Raw genomic sequence first — 24372 nt, 5'->3', positions numbered from 1 at the left:
TTATCTCTGTCTATCTTGTATTTCATACCTGTTCTGCTGCCTCTCTAGATTTAAGCCCCTGGAGGGATTTCGGGATAGAGAAGAAAATCGGCTTTCAAGCTGGAAGATCTGGCTGTTGGCTCTCGTTCTGATCTCCTTTTGCAGCATGACAAGTTAGCCCGTACTTAGTAGCTGACGACACAGTCACTTTTTTCTTTCTCATGAGTTTTTGGTCAGGAACATGAGCAGAGCTGGGCTGGGGGTTTCTTCTGCTCCATGGGGTATCGAGTTGGGTCACTTGGTGGACTTTAGCTGGGGGTTGAACTGGACAGGAGGGTCCAAGAAAACTTCCCTCATAGGCCTGATGCATGTCCAGGCAGCTGATAGGCTGGGATCAGCCTAAGTCCTTTGTCTTTCTGACTCCTCTTACCTCCCCATGGACTTTCTCCTAGAGGCCCTGGGCTTCCAGAGACCAAGGTTGACCAAAGCAGAGCTGCCCATCTTCTAAAGGATGCAGCTGGCATGGTGTCCCTTCTGCTGTACTGGTTAAGCGAGCCCACTCAGATTTAAGGGGGTGGGAACAGAACAGCACCTCTCGAGAGGAAAATTTGTGTATAACATTTGTGGCCATCTTTAAACCCATCACAGCTTTGCTATGAGAAGTACACCCTCCATGTCTCAGTGACTACATCTATAAGCGAGGAAGACCAGGAGTTACAGTGTCTAACAGAAGTGCCCACTGCATTATAAAAAGTTATGTGTGCTATAAATAGCAACAATGATCTTGCTACTCTATGCCTTACTCAAGGCAGGTACTCGTCAGAGGCGTCATACTTTGAGGGCAGACCCATTCATCAGTGATTTCCTAGGAGGAGCACACAAAGACAGGGATGTGGAGGATTGCGTAGGGGCATGGCATAGCTGCAGAGTGCAGGCTTCGATTCGGTTGACGTGAGTTAGATCCACGCCGTCACTCAGTTACTATGTGTGTGACCTTTCTTGACGCATCACACCTTTCTGAGCCTTAATTGCCTCATCATACTATGAGAGTAGTAGTGTTTGCTCAGCTGGGTTGCTGTGTGCATTGGAGCTAAGTTGTGTAGAGCACTTAGTATGGCGACTCACACAGTAGGCCTTCTGTTCCTCTTTAGATGATCTAAGGAAGTCATGTGGCAGATTTGGCCTCCTCGCTGGTTTCTCTGCACTGGTTCCCTCCTCCATTCACACAGATGACTGAGAGGGGGTCCAGAGCCCACGCCCTGTGAAAGCAGTGGGGGGCGGGAGGGAGGAAGGGCTCCACTTGCTTTTGCCAGTCTCTCCCTCTTTCCAGAGTATCCCCCCCGGTTCAGTGCCCTGCGCAGCTGTGATTGTGAGTCACTCTTCTCTCCGGTGGATGTGACCTCCTTTTTAGGCATGTGGTTTTGCCTTTCCTAGATGTACGAGATCAAATCAGAAGGCAGCATTGCAAAGAAGTTCAATGAGCTTCTGCAGAAGCTGAGCTCACCCCTGAAACCCAGAGTTCCGGAGCACAGTAACAACAAGATGAAAAACCTCTCCTACCCGTTCTCCAGGGAGAAGATGTACCTGTGAGTATGGGTGCTGTGGGGGTAGGGATGTGGGCGGGCATGGCAAGGGGAATCAAACAGCACTCTGAGCCCTAGGCTCCCACAGCGAGTGCCCCAGTGCCTGGGAGATAGGGGAGGGGGCATGCTCTCATGGCCATGTGTTCCCTGGATCTGCTTCCTGAATCCCCTTCCCTAAGTGAGACTCCCCCCAAAGAGCTCCCCCACATTTGCCCGATGGCTTGTGGGGACACCTGCCATTTCAGTCCTTTGGCACGATGGATGGCCAATCATGGAGCACACAGCCATAAACCTCGGGGCTCTGTGAGAAAGTGGTCAGATACCGGTTTCCCTTCTGTGGGGAAACCATTCCGCCCAGTTCCTAGCCTAATAGGTTTTCAACAATATTTTAATCAACCAGAGAGAAGGAGGATAAAGCTTTGGGGTTTTTGTGTCCCCAGCTGCCGCCTCATGTACTCTCCCCAGATGCCAATGGCAAGTCCAGGCTGTTCCCTGTGCTTCTGACTGGCTGGCTAGAGTTCAGAGGTTTCCATGACCTCCTCTTTGGGTTTGATTAATTTGCTAGAGAAGCTCACAGAACTCAGAAAACTGTTTTACTCACTAGATTCCTGATTTATTACAAAGGATACGAAGCAACGGCCAGATGAAGAGATATAGAAAGGGAGGTTCTGAATGAAGGTGCTTGTGTCCTTGTGGAGTGTGGGGCCCAGCATGGTGGCTCATGGGAGTATTCTAGTTCCCCAACCTGGAAACTCTCCAAATCCTTTCCTTTTTTTTTTTTTTTAAAGATTTTATTTATTTACTTGAGAGAGAGCAAGCAAGAGAGAGAGAGCACAAGTGGGCAGAGGGAGAGGGAGAAGCACACTCCCTGTTGAGCAAGGATCCCAATGAAGGGCTTGATCCCAGGACCCTGAGATCATGACCTGAGCCAAAGGCAGATGCTCAACCCACTGAGCCACCCAGGTGCCCTCCTTTTGGGTTTTTTATAGAGGCTTTGTTACGTAGGCATGATTGATTAAATCATGGGCCATTGGAGATTGATCCAACCTCCAGCCCCTCTCCTCTCCCTGGAAATTAGGGGTGGGACAGAAAGTTCCAACTCTCTATTCATGGTTGGTTCCCCTGGCAACCAGCTGCCCCCTGTCCATCTTTAGGAGATTTCCAAAAGTCACCTCACTGATACAAGGTCAGTTGTGGTGGAAAGGGGCTTGTTACAAATAACAAGCCACCCATCTCGCCCTTGTGGCTCTGAAGGGGTTTCAGGAACTAAGGACAGGAGACCAAATATTATGAAAAAAAGATGCTCCCATTACTCTTGTTGCTCAGGAAATTCCAAGGGTTTGGGGAGCTATGAGTCAGGAGCCTGGGATGAAGACCAAAAGATGTATTTAAGTCACAATATCACCTCCCCTCATGAGGTGGCAATTCAGATGTAAGTGTCTGTCTCTTAGAGGAAACCAAGGCCCAGGGGCTGTTCGAGGTCACACAGCATGAAGTGTCCGAACTGGGACTGGCACATTGACCCCATGGCCTGCTGTTCTTTCTGTGCTCTGTGCTTCTTCCGTGCTTCCCCTTCCCTGGGCCTGCCTTCAGGCCAGCGCTGGCATCTGAGCTCCCCGCTGCCATGCATCTCCTGTTCATTCAGGGCCTGGGACCCTTCAAATCCAATTCCTAAACACCATCTGGAAGAATCTTCTGTTCTTCCCACCCCAAAGATGCTCCCCGTCCTCTGAGTTTTCCTAGCAGGGGTCTACGTGCTACCGTGTTCTGCTCTTCATCTGTTGCTAGGAGACCCCCCCCACCCNACCCATGTAACAGGGCTCTCGGGCTGGGGGGTGGCTGGGAGCATGTTCCAGGCATCTGGGTGTCCTTTAGCTCAGTGTCTGGAGCACAGTCAGCTCTAGGCAAGTGCTCTTTTTAGTGAAAGGTCGCAATTTGAAGTTTAGAACACAGGTCTTGCATAATTAAGAGTTTGGTAGCTAATTGATGTGACAATAGTGACAACATTAAATGAAAGTTTGAAAAACAAAGAGTTACCATCCCAGCACCTGGAAACTGTACCCTTTTTTGTGGTTGTTATATTTTTTACTGTCTTTGTTTATGCACAGAAATCCTTTCTACATACTTTTATGTTTAAAACTTCTCGTACTTTTATGTTTAAAACTTCTCATACTTTTATGTTTAAAACTTCTTATGAAACTCTTATGTTTAAAGCTTCCTATCACAGTCTAGAATTTTCTATTCATGAATTTCTCCTAATTATAATTTTCAGTGACTGCATGATCATCCATCCTATCGATTTTGGAATTACAGTTTATGTCCATAATCCTTATTACAAGTAACTTTGTAATGCACATTTTTGTGAATGGAACTTTTGTCTTCTATTGAATTTATATTTCCTAGGATACGTTTCTATGATTAACTCTCAGAATTACTGTGTCAAGAAAAACGAACGTTGTGTGCGTGAGCATGCGTGAATATGTGTGTCTTACACATCTTGCTGTGTTGCTTCCTGAAGGTTTGCTCTGGGCCTGGGGTGACAGTGGTCTCAGGACCAGGGTCATGAAATGAGTCGACCTTCTGTTTTCTTGGTGTCTCCAGGTACAACATCCAGGACAAGGACACCTTCTTTGATAATGCCACCCGCAGCCGCATTGTAAGTACGCAGGTCAACCAGGGGTGGTGGGCTGTGGAAGTGAGGCGAAGGCTGGGTACCCAGAGTGGCAGGCGTTTTCCTGCTCTCCCTGCTACCTCCCCTTGTCCTTTGCTTGGTGTTGCCTAGCAACTGAGAGATGTGTACAAGAGCTTCGGGATCTTTCCTTGCAAAAGGCACAGCAAACCACTGCCCTCACCCACAGGTTGAGAGAAGTGCCTTCTCTTTAGGATTCTCCACCTAGGCCCGTCTTGGAATCACAAAAATGGGAAATGTGACAGTTGGTGGGGACATGCAGCTAATCAGGTGACCCCACCCCCTTGCTTTACAGTTGGGGAAACTGAGGCTCTGAGAAGCAATCAATGGATTAAAAAAATTCGTACAGATCATTAGTGTCTGACTGAGGACCCATCGCTGAGCTACTGTGTTTCTTTTCCTCTCAGAGGAGTTTTTTGCATTTATATCATAGGGGATGCTACATTGAGCCAGTTTGTCCAAGAATAAAATTACCAGCCCATTCAATAGAAAGCCAAAATTCATGACTGTAGCAGTTTCTCTACATTTTTTTTCCCTTTGAAATAAAGTTTTTGAATTTTGCAGGATGATTGATTCTAATGAAAATCTGTATATGGCCTGTGCCCTTGCGGCCCCTGTCTGAGTTGTGGCCTGTCTCCATTCTCTGGTCCATTTATTCTCTCTCTGCCTGGAGAGCATTCAGTCTAAGGACAGAGGAGAAAAAGGGGGCCCAAAGAATGCTGCACACTTATTCATGCCACAGTGGGAACATGGCAGTGTGTTTCCATTGATTCCTAGGGAAGAACTTAAGTTTCCACAGAGGAGAAGTGAGGGTTAGATCTCTAGAAGGACTTCCAAGTCAGTAGGGTGGTAAGGATTAAGAAAAGACAGCTGATTAGAGGAAGCTACAGAACATTTCCAGGGCACACTGAAAACATGGCCTCGACTCTTTGCTTGCTGTTTGGGCAAGGAAACACCTCCGGTCCCTTAGCCTCGTGTTTTAGGAAGGTTTAGAACGGGCACATGATTTCTTTTATCATCCTATGGAAAAAGACATAAACTTCCTATTTTTTTGGTTGATGCTATTACAAGCTGTTTAGATCTCCCTGTGGCTTGGGTCTCATGTCTATGGGGGGAGTTATAGGGTGTTGTGGAGATTACCAAATAATTGCAAAGTACTTGTAAAATAGTACAATGCCATATAAATGCTGTTCCTAATTATTATTGCTGTTGGATTACTGCACGGTATTATAAGTGAATTAAACATTCTTGGGCCCCATACTGCTGGAAGTTGTTTATTTCCACTCCCTCTAGGTCTATGGCTGGAAGATGGGAGTGTGAATGATGATGGAGGAACACACTTCTCTCATTTAGCTCTCATTCTGGAAGCTTCTCCCTTTCTCCGGTCCATCCCACATAGTGAGAAGGGGGAGAAAAGAGCCTTAGAGTTTTGTCTTGGGGTCTACTCTGCCCTGGACTTTTGTCCTGAGGACCTTGTTCACAACTGAAAACGTCATCCCCATGCCTTTTCCTTGTGGGTGACTAAGCACCCCGGCTATTTGTCCCAGAGCAGACTGCCTTGCTGGGCACCTCTTTATAGCCTGGTGCAGGCTTGGAACCCATTGGAGGGCACTAGTAGGCCAGCAGGTTTACCTGTGTCCCTGTTTCCTCTGCAGGGAGGACTCAGCTGCCCTCCCTTACAGGTGAGAGACAGTCCTCTGCAAGCCTCATGTCCAGGGATTTGTTGGCTGGTTGAGGCATGCCGTGGCCATTAAGCTGGCAGCCTGCCGTGTGCCCTGGGAGTGCTCTGAGCTGTGGAGTCCTGAGGAATTGTCTGACTGGGGAGACAAGAGGAGGACTTATGGAAAAAACAGAAATAATAGTAACAATGAGCAAGATGTAGGTGGCCCTTTTTTAGTTTGCAAAGCACGTTCATGGTTTCTGAAAGTAGCTCTGTGAGTCAGCTCCATTATAGAGAAGGCCATGGACTGTCAGGGTTCATGGAGAGCTTGCTCAGGACCCCGTGGCTAGAAGCCAGCCCTGGAGGCAGATTTAGTGGCCTCCTTGTCCTGAGCTTTCTCCAGCGTGGCACGGCTCAGGGAGAGGACAGTCTCGCCTTCCCCTTCCCTGACAGGCTGGCCCAGGCACTTCCTCCCTAGCCCTCCAGAGGCATGTGGGTCTGGACTCCCTGCTCTGTTTTCCTTACCTCCTGTAACTGCAGTCAATTTATAGCCTTTCTTTATTTTTTCAGGGTGGGGCCAAGGGGGGAGTGTGTGTGAGGGGCTTAGATTCTTTGTTTCCCCAAAGCAGTCAAGTTTGAATGGGCTTGACAGGCCGGGCACGAGCTTGGCACATGCTTGGCTTCCCCCTCCCTGGAAGCAGGTCCAGCCACCTGGTCCACTGCCCGCCCCGTCGTGTGATGGATGACACACACGGTCACGGTGCTCACAGCCCTGCTGTTGTCCATTTCAGGTGCATGAGATCTTGAAGCGCACAGCCTGTTCTCGAGCCAACAACACGATGGGTAAGGACCTGCTCCCCTGCCCCTGGGCCCAGGGGTGCTGATGGGCTGCCCAGGCGGCCAGAGCTGTCCTTTCAGCGGCTCCCTGTAGGGGGCAGTGTCGGGCAGCAAAGAACAAAACAAACAACGCCCCCCCACAGAGGAGGGGAGGCTGCTTTCACTCAGGGCCAGAAGTCCTGCTTGCTCTCCAGGAGAAGCAGCGCCCCATTTCTTGGGGGCCGGGTGCTCTCAGATTGTTGTAACTTCTCCCAGACCTTCATCCCTGTCTCCACAGTCTCTGAAAGTGCTTAATAATCACCCAAACATGGCAAGTGTTGTTTATTTACTTCTTTTTTAAGAAGAAAGGTATCTCACAGGCCCGTTAGTGCAGGTTCCTCCTTTCTCTGTGAAAGAGCTGGGCTTCCACAGGGTGAGTGACTTGTCCAAGGCCACACGTTAGTCAGAACGTGCGGCTCCGGAGTTCAGCATTCCTCTCACGGGAATGTGGCTGCATCTGTTCCCCTGGGGGTTTGTTTTTGAAATTTGAGGATACTAGTCTTTGCAGCAGGAATGTCAGCATTTGGGGGCCCATACGGCAGACCAACTGATGTCGGCGGACTTTGCAGAAGACACAGATAATGGCTGAGGTAAACATGGGAGTTTATAAGCTCAGGCACGTGGCCTTTCTACAGGAATCACTCCACAGGCCGAGCGATTGCCAAAGGTGCTACCATCACTCAGAATTTCTTTGAGAGGAATTCCTTCAGAATACACTCTGGGGTGGCAAATCTTTGGCTTTTGACGCAGCTTTGAGTTACAGAGAGTCTAAAGTCATTGAGAGGCAAGTCTAGTGAATTATGTAGTCCCTCAAGCCAAAGAATAATAACAGTGCTACTGATAATAATGGCTAATATTGGAGAGTTTTGGAGGGCGGGCTCATAAGCTGCCACACTACCAAGAAAATGGTACTGAAGAAGGAACCAGAAAGGGTTTTATATAGTGATAGTGCTTTTAGTGTAGGAGAGAACTTCTCAAGGGGGTGAAATATTTATGACTCTTTGCTTTCATGTGTTCGTCTTGCTACAGAATTACAAATAACACTCCAATTTTTAAAAGTCAAGTCTTCTGTGTGATGTTATTTGCCTGCACCATGGTGCTGATGAGGCCAGGGCATGCATGAGGGAGGTTAATTAATTAGCCCAGCTCGATTCCGTGGAACAGATTGAAGCCCTCACTTGGAGCAGCCATTTGTCCTTGGTTATAAGGACAACCAGAGGAGTCAAGAGATCTTAGAATGTATTTTATATTTTCTCATGGCTTCTATCAGAATTCCTGAATTTCCCTCACTTCTTGACCAGTTCATTCCTCAGTTCCATTAATCTGCCTTTTATCATGTCACACCATCCCCGATTGGACCAAACCTGCCCCCTCAGATGTCATAGGTGACTTCCTACTTCCCACATTTCATGGTCTTTTCCTTAGTCTTCATCTTTCTTAACCTCCTACATCTTTCCAAATCTTCTATACCATTCTCCATCTTCTGAGAGCTGATATCCAGGGAGGTGCTACTGCTCTGCTAATCTGCTGCCGTTCTGTTTCTGCCTCATGGACCACACTTTCTTTGGTTCTTCTTCTTTCTCCTAGATTTCAGATCTTTTCTTCTCCATATTCCCATGGCCTCCTTACTTTCTCTCTATACAGATGACTAGCAACCATGGATTTCTTTCTTTCTTTCTTTTTTTTTTTTTTAAAGATTTATTTATTTGAAAGAGAGAGAGAACATGAGAGAATGTGCTTGGCGGGGAGGGGCAGAGGAAGAGGGAGGGAGAGAATCTCAAGTAGACTCCCTGCCGAGTGCGGAGCCTGCTGCTGGCTGGATCCCACAACCCTGAGATCATGACCTGAGCCTAAACCAAGAGTCAAACGCTTAACTGACTGAGCCACCCAGGCGCCCCTGGCAACCATGTGTTTCTATTTCCCTCTTTTCTCACCAGTTCCAGCCCCATGTTTCCAACTGCTAGATGGATACCTCCACTGACATGTTCATCAGAACCTTAAAATCACTGTATCATGTGTCCATTTCTGTTGGATTCCCTCTGTCTCCCACTTCTCTTCCTGTTTTCCTGACCACGGTCTTCTCTTTGTTTGCTCACACAGTTCCCTTCACCTGAATGTCCTCCCTCCATCTCCCCCATGCCCCTCCCCAGACCAGACATGGCTGTCTCACAGGTTCTCCCAATGCCCTCTCCTTGGCACTCCCACCAAACTCCATGTCTTTCTTGATGATCTCTATGTCCGTGGCTTAGACTCCCAGTCCTTGAGGTATGTCTGAATCATCTTTGATGCCCCAGTGCACCTAGCTGTCTGTCTTTCACATTCTACTCTGTCAGTTTGGTTCAGTGAATTAATTAAATATGCCTAGCCTGTTAGCCCACGCAGTTGCTGGTAATTGTGTCCATGGACAAATGGCTTAACTTCTCTGCAACTCAGTTTCCCTTAATGTCAAGTGGGGATAATAACATCTATCTTGCAGAGTTTTTGAGAAGATTAAGTACAGAACTGTTTGTTTTGTAAACTGGAAAATCCTTAAAAACTGAAGTTTATTTTGAGAGACAGTCTCTTGGTTGTTGAAAGGCCTGAGGGACCCTCTGCTTTACAACTGAAGGTATTTTTTTCCTTTGAGGATCTGAGTTTTTTGGTGATGTCTCAAATCAAATATCTTAAGAATTTCGTTGCTGTTGAGTAGCTTTCAAAAATTTCTTCCTTTTTTGACATTCAGAAAACATTTATTGAGCACCTTCTATGTATCAAGTGATGTCATAGAAACAGAGAGATGCCAAGATGAATTTGACTTAATTTCTAGTCTTGAGGGGCTCTTAGTCTTGCCATGCAGACAGACATGTAAACAAATAATTATGAGATAATCTGCTAGGTACAACTATAGAGACATGTCCAGAGTGCAGAGGGAACACAGAGGTGGAAGTAATTAACTTCTATGTATGTGTCTAAGTATCAAGATAAATTATCTAATATTCACTTTGTAGCTCAGGAGAAAGTTGGCATGTCAGTAATTCTACAAATGGGACAGAGAGGTCACATACTAGAATTGGGTCTAGAACTTGGGTTTCTTTGCTCCAAATCCTATTTTCACTCCCTTTGGGATGCTGTAAACAANGCACATGACTTGTTCCTAGGTCACATACTGAATCACACTGTCAGAATTGGGTCTAGAACTTGGGTTTCTTTGCTCCAAATCCTATTTTCACTCCCTTTGGGATGCTGTAAACAAGGGGTGGAATTAGGTTGAGTCTTTAAAATCTGTTACTGCAGAAGCAATAGTGATCTGGCCATCAATTTATAGGCACTTGAATAGTAAGGGAGAGCCTACCTTCTTTTGATGTGTGTTGAGCCTGAGGTCCTAAACACCAAGGTAGGATCTTGGCAGGGACCTTGGCAGGGAAACATGGAGAAATGAGTTCAAGTTCTGTCTCCATTAAATTCAGTTAGATTTTAGTAGGCTGTGTTGTGTCCATTAGCCTCAGTTTTCCTGCACTTATAAAATGATGAAAAAAATGAAGGAAAACTGATGCTAACACATCATAAAGCCTCTTCCTTAGTGCCATTCTAATGTAAGTTAAACCTTAAGTATGCAACTCATTGTACAATAAATTTTAAAACCCCATTGTTGATTTCTGTGCTTTAAAAGCATGGGCATTATATAAATCAAGTGAATGATGTTTTCTCGAGTCTCAGAACTAAATACCTGACTGCACACTAGACATCTTCATGCAGATGCTCTGAAAGAACCTCAACCACAATGTAAACAACAACAACAACAAAATAACAGATTTCCTTTTGGGGGGACAACACAGCTCCCATCCATGTACCCCAAACTTCAGTGAACTCTGGTTCTTGATTTCTAAAGCCAGGAACTATAACAAAGTGCTGTTGGGTTGATCTTGTGAACGTGTCTGACATAGGTACAATTTGACTATTTACAGCCATTATCCTACTCTACATCAGCTGCATTTTGTTTTTTACCTGAATTTATTATCCCAACCTCTAAAAGGTCTTCTTAGCCCCAGTTTTGCCTCTTTTTAACCCATGCCATAACAGACAGCCCGTATGAGCTTTTTAAAATGCAAATCTAATCATTGCACTGGTCTGCTTGAAATAGTAAAATAGATCCACATTTGGCTTAGATAAAATCCAAACCCCTTAATAGTTACATATTGTTATGGACTTTATGTTTGTGTCTCCCCCAAACCCCAAATCCATACGTTGAAGCCCTAACCCCCACCCAAAATTCTGTTAGTTCAGCAGTAGCTGCCAATGAATTACTGGGTTTATAACAAGGGACATATGACTGAAATTGTCTGATTCCCAGTGGAAGAGAACCCAGAGGCTGATTTTCAAGTTGTTTGCCTTCTGTCTAGGAAAGTCAAGTTCTCCCTAAGCTCTTTCGCCAATGTACCATCTTACTTAGAAGACCAGGAAAACGAATGTAATGACACTCAGAGGACTCAAGATAACATGGCCCTTTGAGCCATGGGGTAAATTCGATTTTATTGCCCTTCTCTCCGGTTTTATAGAGAAGCACAAATGGCTAGAATTGACTTAGATTCCTCCAGAGGATTGTTGCCTCATAAAAAGAAGAGAAAAAGGGAGAACAGGACAGTGCTTAGCATTGTTTTCCAAGGTATTTTTGTTGATCCTTCAGCCTGGGAATTACCTTTAATATTGTTATTACTACGGCCAGTTTACAAAGCTTTATTCCCTTTGCCAGTGTACCCAGTTACGAAGGGAATTAGAAGATAGCAAAAGTAAGAAGGATTAGAATCGAAGATGGAAAATACATGAAAGATAATAATAATTCAGAAACACCCCCATTTATTGAGTATTATCACTTTTTTTTGGTTGTGGAAAATACATTTGTTTGAGTGCCTACTTTTGCAGAGCACGAAGCTGTATACAAGTTGCATGTGTGGAATTATTTATATTCCTGTCTTGTTCCACAAAATTTCTGAGGTGGCTTATAAGAAAAACAATAAAACAGCATAATATAAATAAATTAAGAAATAAGAACCAGGGAAAACACAAATTAAAATAGAATGTCAAAACTAGGGGAAAAAATAGAATACAAACATTCAAACCATAAGGCCCTGTAGTTCTTGCAGTGGGACTGCAAATTTGACCTTGAACCAAAGTGGAAGGGGAATATGGTTCAGTGGTTAAGCTCTTGATGTCCTCAGCAATGTCTTTTTGTACAGAAATTTTTCTGAAATCTCTCGTACTATTCTCTGCTCTCTTATATAGGATAGATCAAGGTACATTCTCTGTGTGGATGCATATCTAACCTTTTTTGGATGATTCAGGATCATCACTAAGAACATAAGTTTTTAAAATATTTCCTTAAGAATCATCCAAGTATTGTCAGGGTTGTTTGCCCCATGTGCTCTGATATCTTGAATTTTTGACCCTGGTAACCTCCCTCTCTGAATTCTGCTCTTTCAGTTTTGCTTTTCTGTCTGGGAGACAGAAGAACAAGCTTATGAGAATTCGGGGTAAAGGGAGAGAGAGAGAAAATGCACCGAGGGAGGGTCTGAAGGATTCTGCCGTGGTTGCGGTATGCAACATTAGGGAATGGGTTTTGTGAGATCTGGGTGCTTTTTCTTTCTTCTGGGCTCTCTGTCATGAGAACTGAGATAAGCAGATAGGAGATTTCTGAACACAGAAGGTGTTACTGTAACCAGAATTATAAGGACCTCTTGCACAAGTGCACTTCTACACTCATTTCTCGCGTGATCCTTGAAACCACCACGCAGAGTAGGGTCAGCAGAGGTTAACCAATTTCAGGGTGGAGAGATGTACAGACTGCCCAAGATCGGAGATGTAGAGCCAGGTTTAGAACCCAGGTGTCCTGGCTCCTCTCCAGTGCTCTTTAAATTAGTTGGTAAAATAAAATAAATTAATAAAGGGATGAGGTTTTCGGGGAAAGGTTTCTCAGAGAGGTGGAAGCTGAGGTCTTTTATTCAGCAGATATTTATTGAGCACCTACTATGTGTCATTCATATTCTAGAACTAAGGAATAGAGTAGTGAATCAGCCAGACACACAACAGACACAAATCCCTGCACTTATGGGGCTTACATATGAATAACATTTGAGCAGAAGAGGCAGTAAGGCGCCATGTGGCTGTGTGGCCAGAGAGGTACACAAAAGGAGAGCAAATAATACAGAAGACATGACGGAAGCCACTCCAGAGAATCAGGGTCCCCACAGGAACAATTGACACACTCAAAGTAGGATAATTTAAGGTGGGATTATTGAGAGACCATTTACAAAGGTGTGGACAAGGAGTTGGGGTTGCCTGGAATGAGCAGCAATAAAGGTGTTCCTAGCTGTAGATCTATGAGGTGAGAGAGAGGTTACAGGAACATGGATGGACAGAACACGGAGAGAAGCAGGTGGCTGTTTAGGGAGGAGGTCAGGGGGTCCCATCTCCCTCTGACCTGCCAAACCCAGTAGAAAGCCAGAAAGCAAGGGAGCCCATTCATGTCAGATAAAGAAGGGGAGAGAATGTATCTAGAAGGAGCCAAAGGAATATAGGCACATACCCAACAAGGCTGGAGAAGCAGGTGGCATTTTAGCTCTGGGATGAAAAAATTGAGAACTGTAGGTCAGGTGACCTTCCCTCTCTGGGCCCATTTCTTTCTCCCCTTGTAACATGAAAAAGGACCCCCCCCCTCAGTGTGCTTGGAGCTCCTAAGTCCAGCTCCAGCATTTCCTAGACTTGGATTTAAAGGAGCAACATGTCTCCTTTCCATGGGCTCAGGGAGGGGACTGGCTTTCCTATAAATTCACCATGAGCAGGTCCTGGGTCATAGCTAGGACTTGAGTTGCACAATGTTTGTGGACCTCAAAGAGCATGGGAGTAGACAGTGGAATGGAAGATGAGGATTCAGGACCGCTGGCTAGGGTGGTTGGGAACAAAGATTGCACTCCTACATCGCTCCTTCGCCCGTGGCCATGGGTGGCATTTTTCAGGTGTGGTTGTGCTCTGTTGGCATCTGAATCCCCTGGTGTGCCTCTGAAAGCCCTGGGTCTCCAGACCCCATGCTGAATTTGCTGAATCAGAATCTGCAGAAGCGGGCTCCAAGGGCTGCAGTTTTAACAAGCTATCCAGATGATTCTTTAAAGTTAGATAAAGATGACTGCGGGCTGGCAGCCACTGGCTTCTTGACCTACTCACATATGGGAATGGAAAGAATGGTGCAGCGTGCTCTGTCCTCTGGGGATTTGGCCACTGGTTCTCTGAAATACCCAAAGATAACCAAGTCGTTTCTGTGAAGAGCTTAATTGTTGCTAGTACTTTTCTAATATATGTCATATGGACATTTAGTGTTCAGTCTCTTTTTGTCCTAGCTAGCAGTAGGGCCCCTTGGATTTTCTGTCTCCTTTTTTTTTTTTTTTTTTCCTCCTTTGGGGGAAGGATGGGTAGGAGGGGAAAAGAAGACAAAGAAAGGGTTACCATCAAAAAGTATGGGTGGATTGGCATTTGGTAATGGTCTAACTTTTAATTGTGAGGGTTTCTTCTGTAACTCAAGCTTTCCCTCTTATTTACCCATGGAAGTGAGGGATTACAAACTAATGCACACACAGTGTTCAGAGACCGAATATATTTGAGAGTTTGGGTTCTGCACGGTGGTGGTAGCGTGTGAGCGATCTTGGCCCACCGAAACTCGGCCTAGCCCCATGATGCCTCCTTAATTGATGTAATATAAGGTCCACTGTCACGGCCCTGCAAATTCACCCTGTCATGGAATGCCTTTCTAAAAATTGAAGTGTAATTAACATACAGTGTTATATTAGTTTCAGGTGTCCAACATCATGATTCAACGATTCTGTACATTATCCAGTGCTCACCACGATCAGTGTAGTCGCCATCTGTCCCCATACAACATGATTGCAATATCATTGACTATATGCCTTTGAAGTGCACTTCACTGTGGAGAGAAACCCAAGCCCCCTTGACCACATCAGGGGGAGAGAGAGAGACACCTTTTCTACTTCTTTCGTGTGGAAGTTATTGCTGCCTCTTCATGGACAGAAAATTAGAGATTGATGAAACTACGTTTTCATAGACACTTTGGTGTCACAGGCTTTCAACAAATGTATGCTTTGGGCATCTCTCCTCCCCACTCAGGAGACGATGTCTTAATTATGTTGACCGAAGCCAGACTGTGTTGTGTGTTGTAAACATCTGGTTTATCATTCATCCAGCTGAACTAGTTTATATTTTGTTAGAAGAAAAGGCTTGGGATTAAAGGCATTTAAGTAATTAAGCACACGTCAAGACAATTTGGTGATGGGTAAATATAGTCTCTGTTAAATGCACCGTCTGGGGCCTCTGGTTTAGATTTACATCCGGCTGGAGTGTGGGGATGAAAGCAGAATGCAGGGCGGACTGGGCCCTGTTCTGGGGGGAATCAAAACCAAATGGGTTTTCAAGAGTTCACCACTCCTCTAAGTACCTGTCCCGCTGGCTGAAAGTTCCCTTTGAGTCCGGCCTGGAGGGAATAGCGCTGCAGTCCCTGTCACCCAGCAGCACTTGCAGATTTAATGAGGCTCTCTTTGGGAGGCCGACCATAAATTGTGCTTTGGTTGATCCTTTGTGTCCAGGAAACCAGAGACATCTTGGAGGCTGAAGGCTAGGCCTTGGGTTTTGTGTTCTGAGTGTGTGTTTTGGGGTACAGGTCCTGGTGCCTGAGCCCACCCTGCTCCGTTCCTTGACCCTGACCCTCTGGATGCCAGGGGACTGTGTTGCCAGGCCTGGCTGGGTCAGGCTGTGCAGAGCTGTGGTTGGCGCTGGGCAGAGGAGAAGCCTGAGCCTTTTGCTTTAGGGATTATAGTTCTAAGAGTAAGAGGTATGAAGAACCTAGTGACTCAGAGGGACTGTAGAGATCAGTGGGGTGGTCCTTAGTGAGTTGTGCTGTGTTTGAGCTAGGCACTGCTGCTCATTTGTGGGGAGAGGGAAAGGACAGTGTCCTCTGTGCTTTCTCCTTCTTCCTGGCTCCCCTTCTGGGGGCAGTAGGATGAGCGGTTGGGTCTCTCTCTCTCTCCCTGGGTCTAGAGCAGAGAGGAAAGACTAGATGTGATCCTGAAGAAGAAAGCTTTGCCATTATGGCCAGATGGATGGGGCACGATGGAACCAATTAGCTCATTTTTGCTGAAAAGAAAGGAAAAAGTTCAGAATTTCAGTTTTCAAAGCAGAGACTCTTTTTAAAAAAATGTTTGATTATTTTCTTCTTCTTTCAAACTGATTTCCATGCTTGTTTGGGGTTAGGATCTTGGTTTCTGAAGTCTGTGGGTGACCCAAGAGGCCAAAGCAATTCCCATTCTTAGGTGAAGTTGTAGATGAATAGTCATTTTCAACTTGCCTCCTCCCCATTCCTCCTCCTGTTATGTGCTGCTCCCTCCTCTAAAGCAACTGCTGATTGGGATCACCCGTGTGATGCCATCTGGAAAAGAGGAGGTACAAACCTTCGAGGACAGAGGCACATTCCCTTAAAGCACTTTGGGCTCTGCTTATCTGGTTTGGGACAACTCAGGTTTGATGACCGGAATTGTGCTGGCCCAAAGACAAAGAACCTTTGGTTGGGCTTCTTCTCTAGGAAACAGACTAATCAACCAGAGTTTAAAGGTGTTTTATCAGCAGAGGTTGCCATAGAAAACTGGGGGAGTGAGGAAGATGGGTGCCTGTGATACATGGGAAGAGATACTGCAATAAGTTTAACCATGGGGCTGGTTACTCTCACCAGCCATCATCCCTTCTGTGTTCCCAGCAGTGAACTAGGTGCCGTGAGAGATACAGGTGAGGGGGGAATGCTCGCTGACTTTGGGTACCTTGTAAGCCTTCGGGGGACACACACAACATGGGCAGACAACATCCTACAAGGGGAAGTGAGCTGTTTTAGGCACACTTTATTTGAGATGGAAGGTAGGGTACACAGCTTTAGTCCTCCAGGGATTTGAGATCCTTCTGAGGCTCTGGCAGCAGGACCCATGAATTCAGGTCATCAGCTTATTGCTGTCAGACACTCAGCTACTGTGCTCAGTGCCCAGCAAAGCCGAGAACTCCACACCTGTTTAACTTTCTCCATGCAGTTTGGGAACTGTCTTCAGGGTACACATGGCTGCTGTGGCTACCATGGGTGTGAGTGCAGGGATTGGGGGTGGGTAGTGCGCAGGGTGCTGTCTAGTTTAGAGCGCGCCCCGCCTGTGATGCTTTTCAGCATCTATCCGCATCGACAGCCCTTTTGTAGCTTCGAGCCACCCCCCACCCCCTCTCCTGACTCAGGACTCCTCCCCTTGATTATTGTAGGGTGGCTTCGCATTGCTGTGGTTATGGCTCTTGAACTGATTAATGATGCTTTGAGTGAAATTGTAGTCTTGTGAGTAAGACAGATCTGTAGCTCATTCAGCCCCTGGGCACCCCTCCCCCATCCACACTCCCTTTACCCACCCTCTGCCCCCCTCCACCCTCCAAAGTTATTTCAGATGGTTTATGTTCATGCCAAGGAGGAAACTTAAAATCAGGAAAGGACTGGCCCCTTGGTGATGCTGTAGCTCTCAGCTCACTGGAACAGTGGTTACTTCTGAGAGCGCCCCTTGCAGTCTCCCGAGGGCCTTTGCTTCTACGTGGGGCCCATGGTCGGTCTTCCTGGCATTCCGTGCCCTAGAAATGAGGCGAAGAGGGGCAGGGTTTGAGGAAGAGGAGGCTGTTCAGGAGAGAGGATTGTTTGAGAGCCTCTGCGGTCTCTGAGTATGTGGGTGGGGTATCGCTTGGGAAGGGGAGGTGGAAAACGTCTAGATTTGTTATCCATCCTTGTCGTTTATCCAGAGCTGTGCAAATGTGAATTACTTAGCATTGGTACATGATACATGTTTCCCTCCAAAACCAATTTTCTTTCTTCTCATCTCACGACTGTCTACAGTCTCTCTGGAAAAATGGTTCAGGGCAGAAAGTGTGTTTGAGACAAGGGAACTCACCGTGTTCTAGAGCTAACCCGTCCTCCTCCCTCTCCATGATTACACGTGCATCCTCGCATGGTAGGGTCCTCGGTACTGGGGGTTGGTGGGATGTAATGTCTCCCATATGGGAGCCAGTGACCCAGGACAGACTATCCTGAGTCAGAACATACAGACCATTTTATAGTCTCTGAACAAAACTGTGAGTGAAAGAAGTAAACAGCAGTACCTCTGTGCTAGGTGGAAAGCTCTCTGTTGTGACTATATTGGAGTTACAGGTACGGAGTCATTTACTCATTGAGCATGTATTTAGTAGGGTCCGCTACGTGCACGTGGTGTGAAATACTGTTGGGATTAAAACATGAATCTCTTATGTGGTTTTCAAACTTTGTGGCCTCAAGAACCCACCCTTTGCACTTTTAAAAATTACTGAAAGTATCCAAAGGACTTGTGTTTAGGTGGGTCATGTCAGTCAGTATTTATTGTATTAGAAGTTAACCCTGAGAAAAATTCTAAAGCACGGGGATGCAGAAGCACACATTCCGTTCGCTGTCGGGGGACCGATGCCGTCCCATTCACAAACCCACTCTGTACTCATGAGAGAGTAGGAGGGGGAGAGCAAATCATGTCCTCCTGCTGTTATAAAATTAGCTTTGACCTTGTGAATCCCCTGAAGGGGCCATGGGGATGCCCAGGGTTCTCCAGACCACATTTTGAGAACCACTGCTCTACCGCAGGGAGCTAATGGTCCAGGCAGACCAGCCATGGGCAGGGATAAACACTGCTCTGGGAAGGAACAGGGAGGCACCAGAAATGAGTTTCAGTAACATGTCATGAGATGCTCTGCCATATAATTTATTCATCCTAATGACAGTAATCTGTAGAGTCATTCCTGTGCTGTCACTGAACACAGTATCCCTTGATGGTGGCAGTGACGGAGAGTCTGTGGTGTTCTGGGGGCATGAGGACAGGGGGCATGGGAGGTTTGAGAGAGCACATTTGATCCTGGAACATGACTTTGTATTTGGGAAATACAAATATCGTTCTCATGCTAAGAACTAAAGCTCCACAGAAACTTCTAGATTGGGGGTGACGGAGGAGGAGGCAGCGAACCTCAGCTGCAGAGGTGGTGGGAGGTAGTGTTTCCCGACACAAAGAGGTCAAGTCAAGAAACCCCTGCCCTATAATTACCTTTTTCATCTTCCCTTCTTCCACAGGCATTAACTCCCTGATAGCAAACAATATCTACGAGGCTGCCTACCCTCTTCATGATGTGAGTATTGTTTCCACCGCGTGCTCCCTGTAATCTTCGATCGGTTCACACCACAGGTGACACAGTGGCTGAATGCATGCGAGGCGGGGCAGGAGGGAGTCACACTGCTCACCCTGGGCTGATTGTGGCCTCCTCGGGGCTGACAGTAATCTCAGAGACAACTGTCTCTCTGGGCATTGCCCCCATGGCAAGCTGGTTTGGGTGCAAGAGTTCCCCACGCTTCCTGTGGTGGTTTTGGGAGGTGGTATGAGAAGGCAGACGTGGCATGCAAGTGTTTGGAGGGAGGAGGGGTGGTGAAGGTGCATGGGTGGCGGTGGCAGGAGCTTAAAGGCCCTGGTAACACACATCCTGGATGGTCAGACCCCGACACTACCGAAAATGATCTTTTGTATGTGATCATTTTGTGTGGGTGTAGAATTCCTTTTCCTTAATAGGCAAATACATAGTTAAGTGTCAGGTCTGTTTTTTAAAATAGATTTGAACATTTCTGAAGCAAATCTCTCAAAATTCCTTATGCTCTTGTTTGGTTAAGCAGAGAAAACAGCCTGTAAGTAAAGCTTTCCTTGATGGGGGGTAGTGTTAGAAACATCCCGTAATACAGGTCAGAGACATTCTTCAAGAGGTTTCGTGAAGAACTTAGCTGGCCCACGAACGAAATGCCCTCTCGGTGGCATTGCGCACTGGTTGGTCACTTCCTTCACGTGTGTCACACGGTTAGGCCAAATCAGGCTGCGTTGGGGGGGGGGCGCTCCCTGCGTGCCTGAAGGAATTTCCAGATGACAGTCTCTCCCCACTGATAGCCTTGCTGTGGGCATATATGATGTTACGTGATGCCACCTGTGGACGGGGGAGTGTGCCATGGCCTGGGGTGATTTCAGGCGGTATGCTGGGCACGTGCTCTGCCATCGCCTTTGCTCTGAGAGGCACGGGCTGATCACGGACGCATTGGAGAGGGGCATCTTGGTGTGAGAAGCTGTCCACAGGAAGCGCTGCAAGTGTTGCTGCCTAACAATGTGGAATATTGGCTCCTTACCATGGCGTGCCTTTGACTTTCCTCAAAATGGGAATGAGAGAAAGGGATGATGCCAGAGAATAGAAAAGAAAATCCTTTCTCTGGTTTTGATAATTTCCTTGGCTTTATGCAGCAGCATTCCTTTCTCTCTTACAGGGTGAGTACGACAGCCCAGGGGATGACACAAATGACAGAAAGGTAAGCCGGCCCTGGCCTGCATGCAGCGCTGGGGCGGGGAGGGGGGGTGCGGTGGGNGCTGTGGGTAGGTGTGGATCTAACCCCAAATATCTTGAAAGTTCTATTTACTGCTTTAGTATTTTCAGCAGTTCTTCCACAGCTCCCTGCCCTCCAGGCGTTGGAAATAAGGGGGCCATTTCTGGTCATCAACATGACAGTGTGTGTCGGGGGTCTTTTAGTGCCTGGAGGGCCAGTAGTGCTCATCATCTTGAGGTCTGTCCAGTCTCGATGACCAGGGGGGCCTCAACTGAGAAACAGTGAGAGTCCAAATTCTGTAATTTTTAGGTGGGGAGACTGAGACACAGAAAGAGTTGAGCACCTTGCCCACGGTGACACTGCCACAGTGAATAGAGGGGAGGCTTGGAACACCTCTGACTCCCAAAGCCAGTGTCCCTGTTAAAAATGTATTATTATTCATGCCATTGTGGGTTTTTTTTGGGGGGGGGTGTCATTTTTAACTTATTCTTATCCTCGAGGCAGACAAGTGGGGTATAGCCATTCTCAAGTTAGAGCTGAGAAATCTGAGGTAGAGAGCGGCTCAGTTGTTATGCTCCCGGCAGCTGGGAATCAGAGGTTACAGTTAGGGGAGGGAAAGGTTCTTTGGAAGGACCCCTCCTGTGCCAATCGCAGTACCTACCCATACAGTTCTCTCCTGGCCCTCCACCAGATCCCGGTTCTTCTGCAGGGTGCACCACTTTCCCCTGCCTTGCATGGCGCTCTAAGGATCACCTGCCTCTTTAATGGGGACTGCCCCCTCTGGCTGTCAACCCCCTCATGCCATCCTCCCACCCAGCTTCCCCTAGCCCTCAGCAACTCTGGCGAGCGGAGGAGGGAGGGCAGGGGCGGGAGGGCTGAGGAATTGAAGCCCGAGGAGTACTCCCCCCACCCCGCCCCAGCTCTGTTGTCTGGAAAATTATTCATCCCCCAAGTTGCCTTTTGAGCAGCCTTCTTTTTATCCTGCCTATTAGTCCCTGTTATGAAGTGTTAAGTATTAAAAACATAAAAGGTCTTTTCCAGAAATACTGCTGTGATTGCTTACACATGTCCCCTCTCTGCCTGCCCAGGGACTCTGCTGTAGTATTGCGATGTCTCAACCTCATCTGTTTTCTATCTGATGCTAATAGTCTCGGTGTTTAATTTCCTGAAAAGTCCTGGATCAGGGTTAAAGGAAAAGGAGGAAGCGTTTCTCCTCACATCTCACCTAGCTCACCCCAACCTTTTTCTGTCCTCCCACTCTCTCATTTCATGTTCCTCCCCTTTAAAGAGCGATCACCACCACTGCCCACCTAAGAATCCTCCTGCTGAGTGGGTGGTGACCCAGCCCGGCAAGGTGGAACACTTTACAGAACATTCCAGAGACCAGGAACACACAGTAACTGCTGGGAGAAATCAGCCAGACCTCAGTTATCTGCACAGAGGCAGAGGGAAGCACACTGTAGACCCATCTGAAATATATGTTTATTTGTCTTTGGAATGGTGTTGTGTTATTATTAACAACACAATCTTGTAACAAAAATTTTTCTCAGGAAATGTTGTTTTTGTCCAATAGAATTATTCCCAGGGCACAGCTGAACTGGCAGAATGGGTAGAAGCTGGGAGGCAGGGAGAGACCAGCTCGGATGGAGCTGTGTCTTGGTGGATATTTCCCAAAGTTGATGTCAAAAGTCAGACAGCTATCTTTGAAAGACAGGAGGCCACTTTCTTGTGTCTTTGCCTGAGTTTGCTGGCCAGCTCTTATTTTCCCCTGCCAGGGTCATGGTTAGGGAAATAGGCTTTGCTGGGATGGGGTAAGAGAATCTGTGAGAGAGGGAAAGCTTCCCCCACCCCCGTCCATTTGGGTTGGAAAACTGATTCCCAGCAAGGTGAGGAGATGGTTCCAATGGCTGTAAACGATTGTCAAGTCAGGACGAAAACCCTGGTGTCCAAAGCCCAGCCAGCACTGTATAGCCAGGTACTCAGCGTCTTATGTATGGCAAGGGGAATTCTCAGTACCATGCTGGCCTTGTTCCTGCAGTTTCAGCGGTATATGGGTGGGGCCTAAAAGGATCCTCAAGAAAGAGTCCAAACCTCTGAATACATGCAGCATATTGATTCGTTTTAATTGCATTATAATAGTCTACTGTTCTTGGAGAGGGCTGCAGGAAGGATTTTGGTTGGGTGCCAGGGAGAATCCTCACATCTGTTGCTGGAGGGCGTGGAGAAGGGTTGGGAGCTGCAGTGGGATCGCCCCTCTGGGGGCCTGTAGAGGTGACTTGCAAGGGCGTCCCAAGCTGCCCGTCTTGCCAGTACCTAGATGTTCTCCTTGACTCTTCCCTGCAATTCGTGCCTCTTCCTCTGATCTCCCTGAGGCCCGGGCTCCTCGTGGGCAGATCCCAGGAAAGCCCGGAGGCCTCTGAGAATGCAGACTTCTTCTTCCCTTCCAGCTTCCTAGTGCAGTTGTATAGTCTCGATGACTCAACTCCAGCTTGGGGCTGGAAGTCTCTCTCTCCCTGTTCCTGGACGGTAATTAACAAGACACACCCTGCCTCTGGAGAACAGGGGTTTTCCGCCTTTCTAGAAAGCAGGGCAGCAGGAAGCAGGAGCAGCGTGGGTGTGGATGGGTCCCCCTTGCTGCCAGCAGCCACTTAATTCCACATCAGCCAGACCTGCCTGGTTTTCTCAAGCATCCCAGGGAAGTGACCGTAAGCATCTTTGGAGGGCTGCCTGAGCCCTGCCAGCTCCCCACAGCTTCCTCACCCACATACAGGGGAGTCCAGGGCACATCACTGGACTGCGATTTTCTTTAGCAGTTTTTAAACCCTGCGTCTTGGATTTTCCAGCTTTTGCAGGTAATTGCCTTCTCTAATGTATGGTTATAAAAGTGATCCCATGAAAAGGTGTGTGAAGAGAGTCAATTCTGTTTTTCTGACCAGAAAGGTACTTTTGTCCTGGTTTTCACTTGAGGATTGATTTTCCCCTCCCGCACTCATTTTGCTAATGGAGGAGGCCTAGAGAGTTGAAGTGACTTGCCAACAATTCAAACAGGTCATTGCAGGATCTGGGAGTAGGATTCCCTTCCGTTGCATTCAGTTCACCCTGTCCTGTCACCACCTCTCAGTTGGCTATAGCTGGCACCTTTTTTCCTGCTAGGGGTCTGGCTCTCTGAGGAGCCTGAGGCCTTCGAGCGAGTCAGGAGTCTCAAACCTCTTGCCACTCTCTGGCATTGCAAATGGTTTGAACAGTTGGGTTCCTTTATGGTTTCATGAAATACTTAAACCAACTGACCCCTGTCAAATGTGATCCCGGGGAAGCCGACTGGCTGCTTGAATGCTCTGATCCATCAGGCAGGGTGGTCCCCGGGCATCGTGGCTTCCTGCCGTAGAGTTCTGGGGTCAGGCTGACATGTCTGGAATTACACCCAGGGACTGTCCGTTGAGATGGAGCAGCAGACCTTCCCTAATCTATTCGCAGGCTTGGACAGTCATGAAGAGGACATTGGTGTAGCTCTGAGGGAGAAAGTGGATTTGCTAAATCTGCATTAGAAGGATCTCGATACTGCCCACGTAAAGGATTGTTACGAGATACTGTGGATGCCTCCCTCACTCTGCTCCGCCATCTAATGCCCGTGGGGCAGAGACTCCAGAGCATGCCTCCTTCCAGCCAGCCTGCGAGTCTGTTCTGGGACCCTGCAGCCTGGGCTTTAGCATGACCCACGTGGTCTCTAAGTACGTGTGAGTGAGCACTTACGGAGATGGGGAAGGGTCGACCGTGCTCCCCACCCCTTCAGGGAGGCATGTGCCAGCCGGGCAGAGCCATGTGGGCATTTGGCCCGAACTGCTGGAGGTTTGGGGCCCTGTAGCTGCAGCTCCCTGTGATGTCCTCTGTGTCCACCCAGCCTGGCTGCACTGACCCCACACAGCTCTCTTGGCCCATCCTTATCCATAGCCACAAACCAAATCTAGCTTTGTGCTCAGAGGGCACTACACTGAGAAAGGGACCTCCAGAGGTTTCTTACAGCACGCCCAGGATCCCAGCAGGGGTGAGGCTGGTGAGCGTGCTTCCAGTCTGAGCCTGAGCCGACTGTGCCGTACTGGTTCTTGGAGCATGTTTA

At 47.4% G+C, this 24372-nt stretch overlaps 1 protein-coding gene across 1 annotated transcript in view; it reads left to right on the top strand.

Moving 5' to 3' along the window:
- ANO2 (anoctamin 2) overlaps positions 1-24372 on the top strand; it is a 347738-nt gene that overhangs the window by 99991 nt on the left and 223375 nt on the right. Inside the window, exons 5-9 of the mRNA XM_034645976.1 lie at positions 1414-1565; positions 4164-4218; positions 6703-6754; positions 18978-19033; positions 20202-20243. Of these exons, the coding sequence (XP_034501867.1) occupies positions 1414-1565; positions 4164-4218; positions 6703-6754; positions 18978-19033; positions 20202-20243 (357 nt within the window). The remainder of the gene's footprint in view (positions 1-1413; positions 1566-4163; positions 4219-6702; positions 6755-18977; positions 19034-20201; positions 20244-24372) is intronic.

The sequence above is a fragment of the Ailuropoda melanoleuca genome, chromosome 16 (genome assembly GCF_002007445.2).
Source record: "Ailuropoda melanoleuca isolate Jingjing chromosome 16, ASM200744v2, whole genome shotgun sequence".
Classification (NCBI taxonomy): domain Eukaryota; kingdom Metazoa; phylum Chordata; class Mammalia; order Carnivora; family Ursidae; genus Ailuropoda; species Ailuropoda melanoleuca.
The sequence above is the reverse complement of the archived record's forward strand: the minus strand, read 5'-3'. Positions and strand labels throughout refer to the sequence as shown.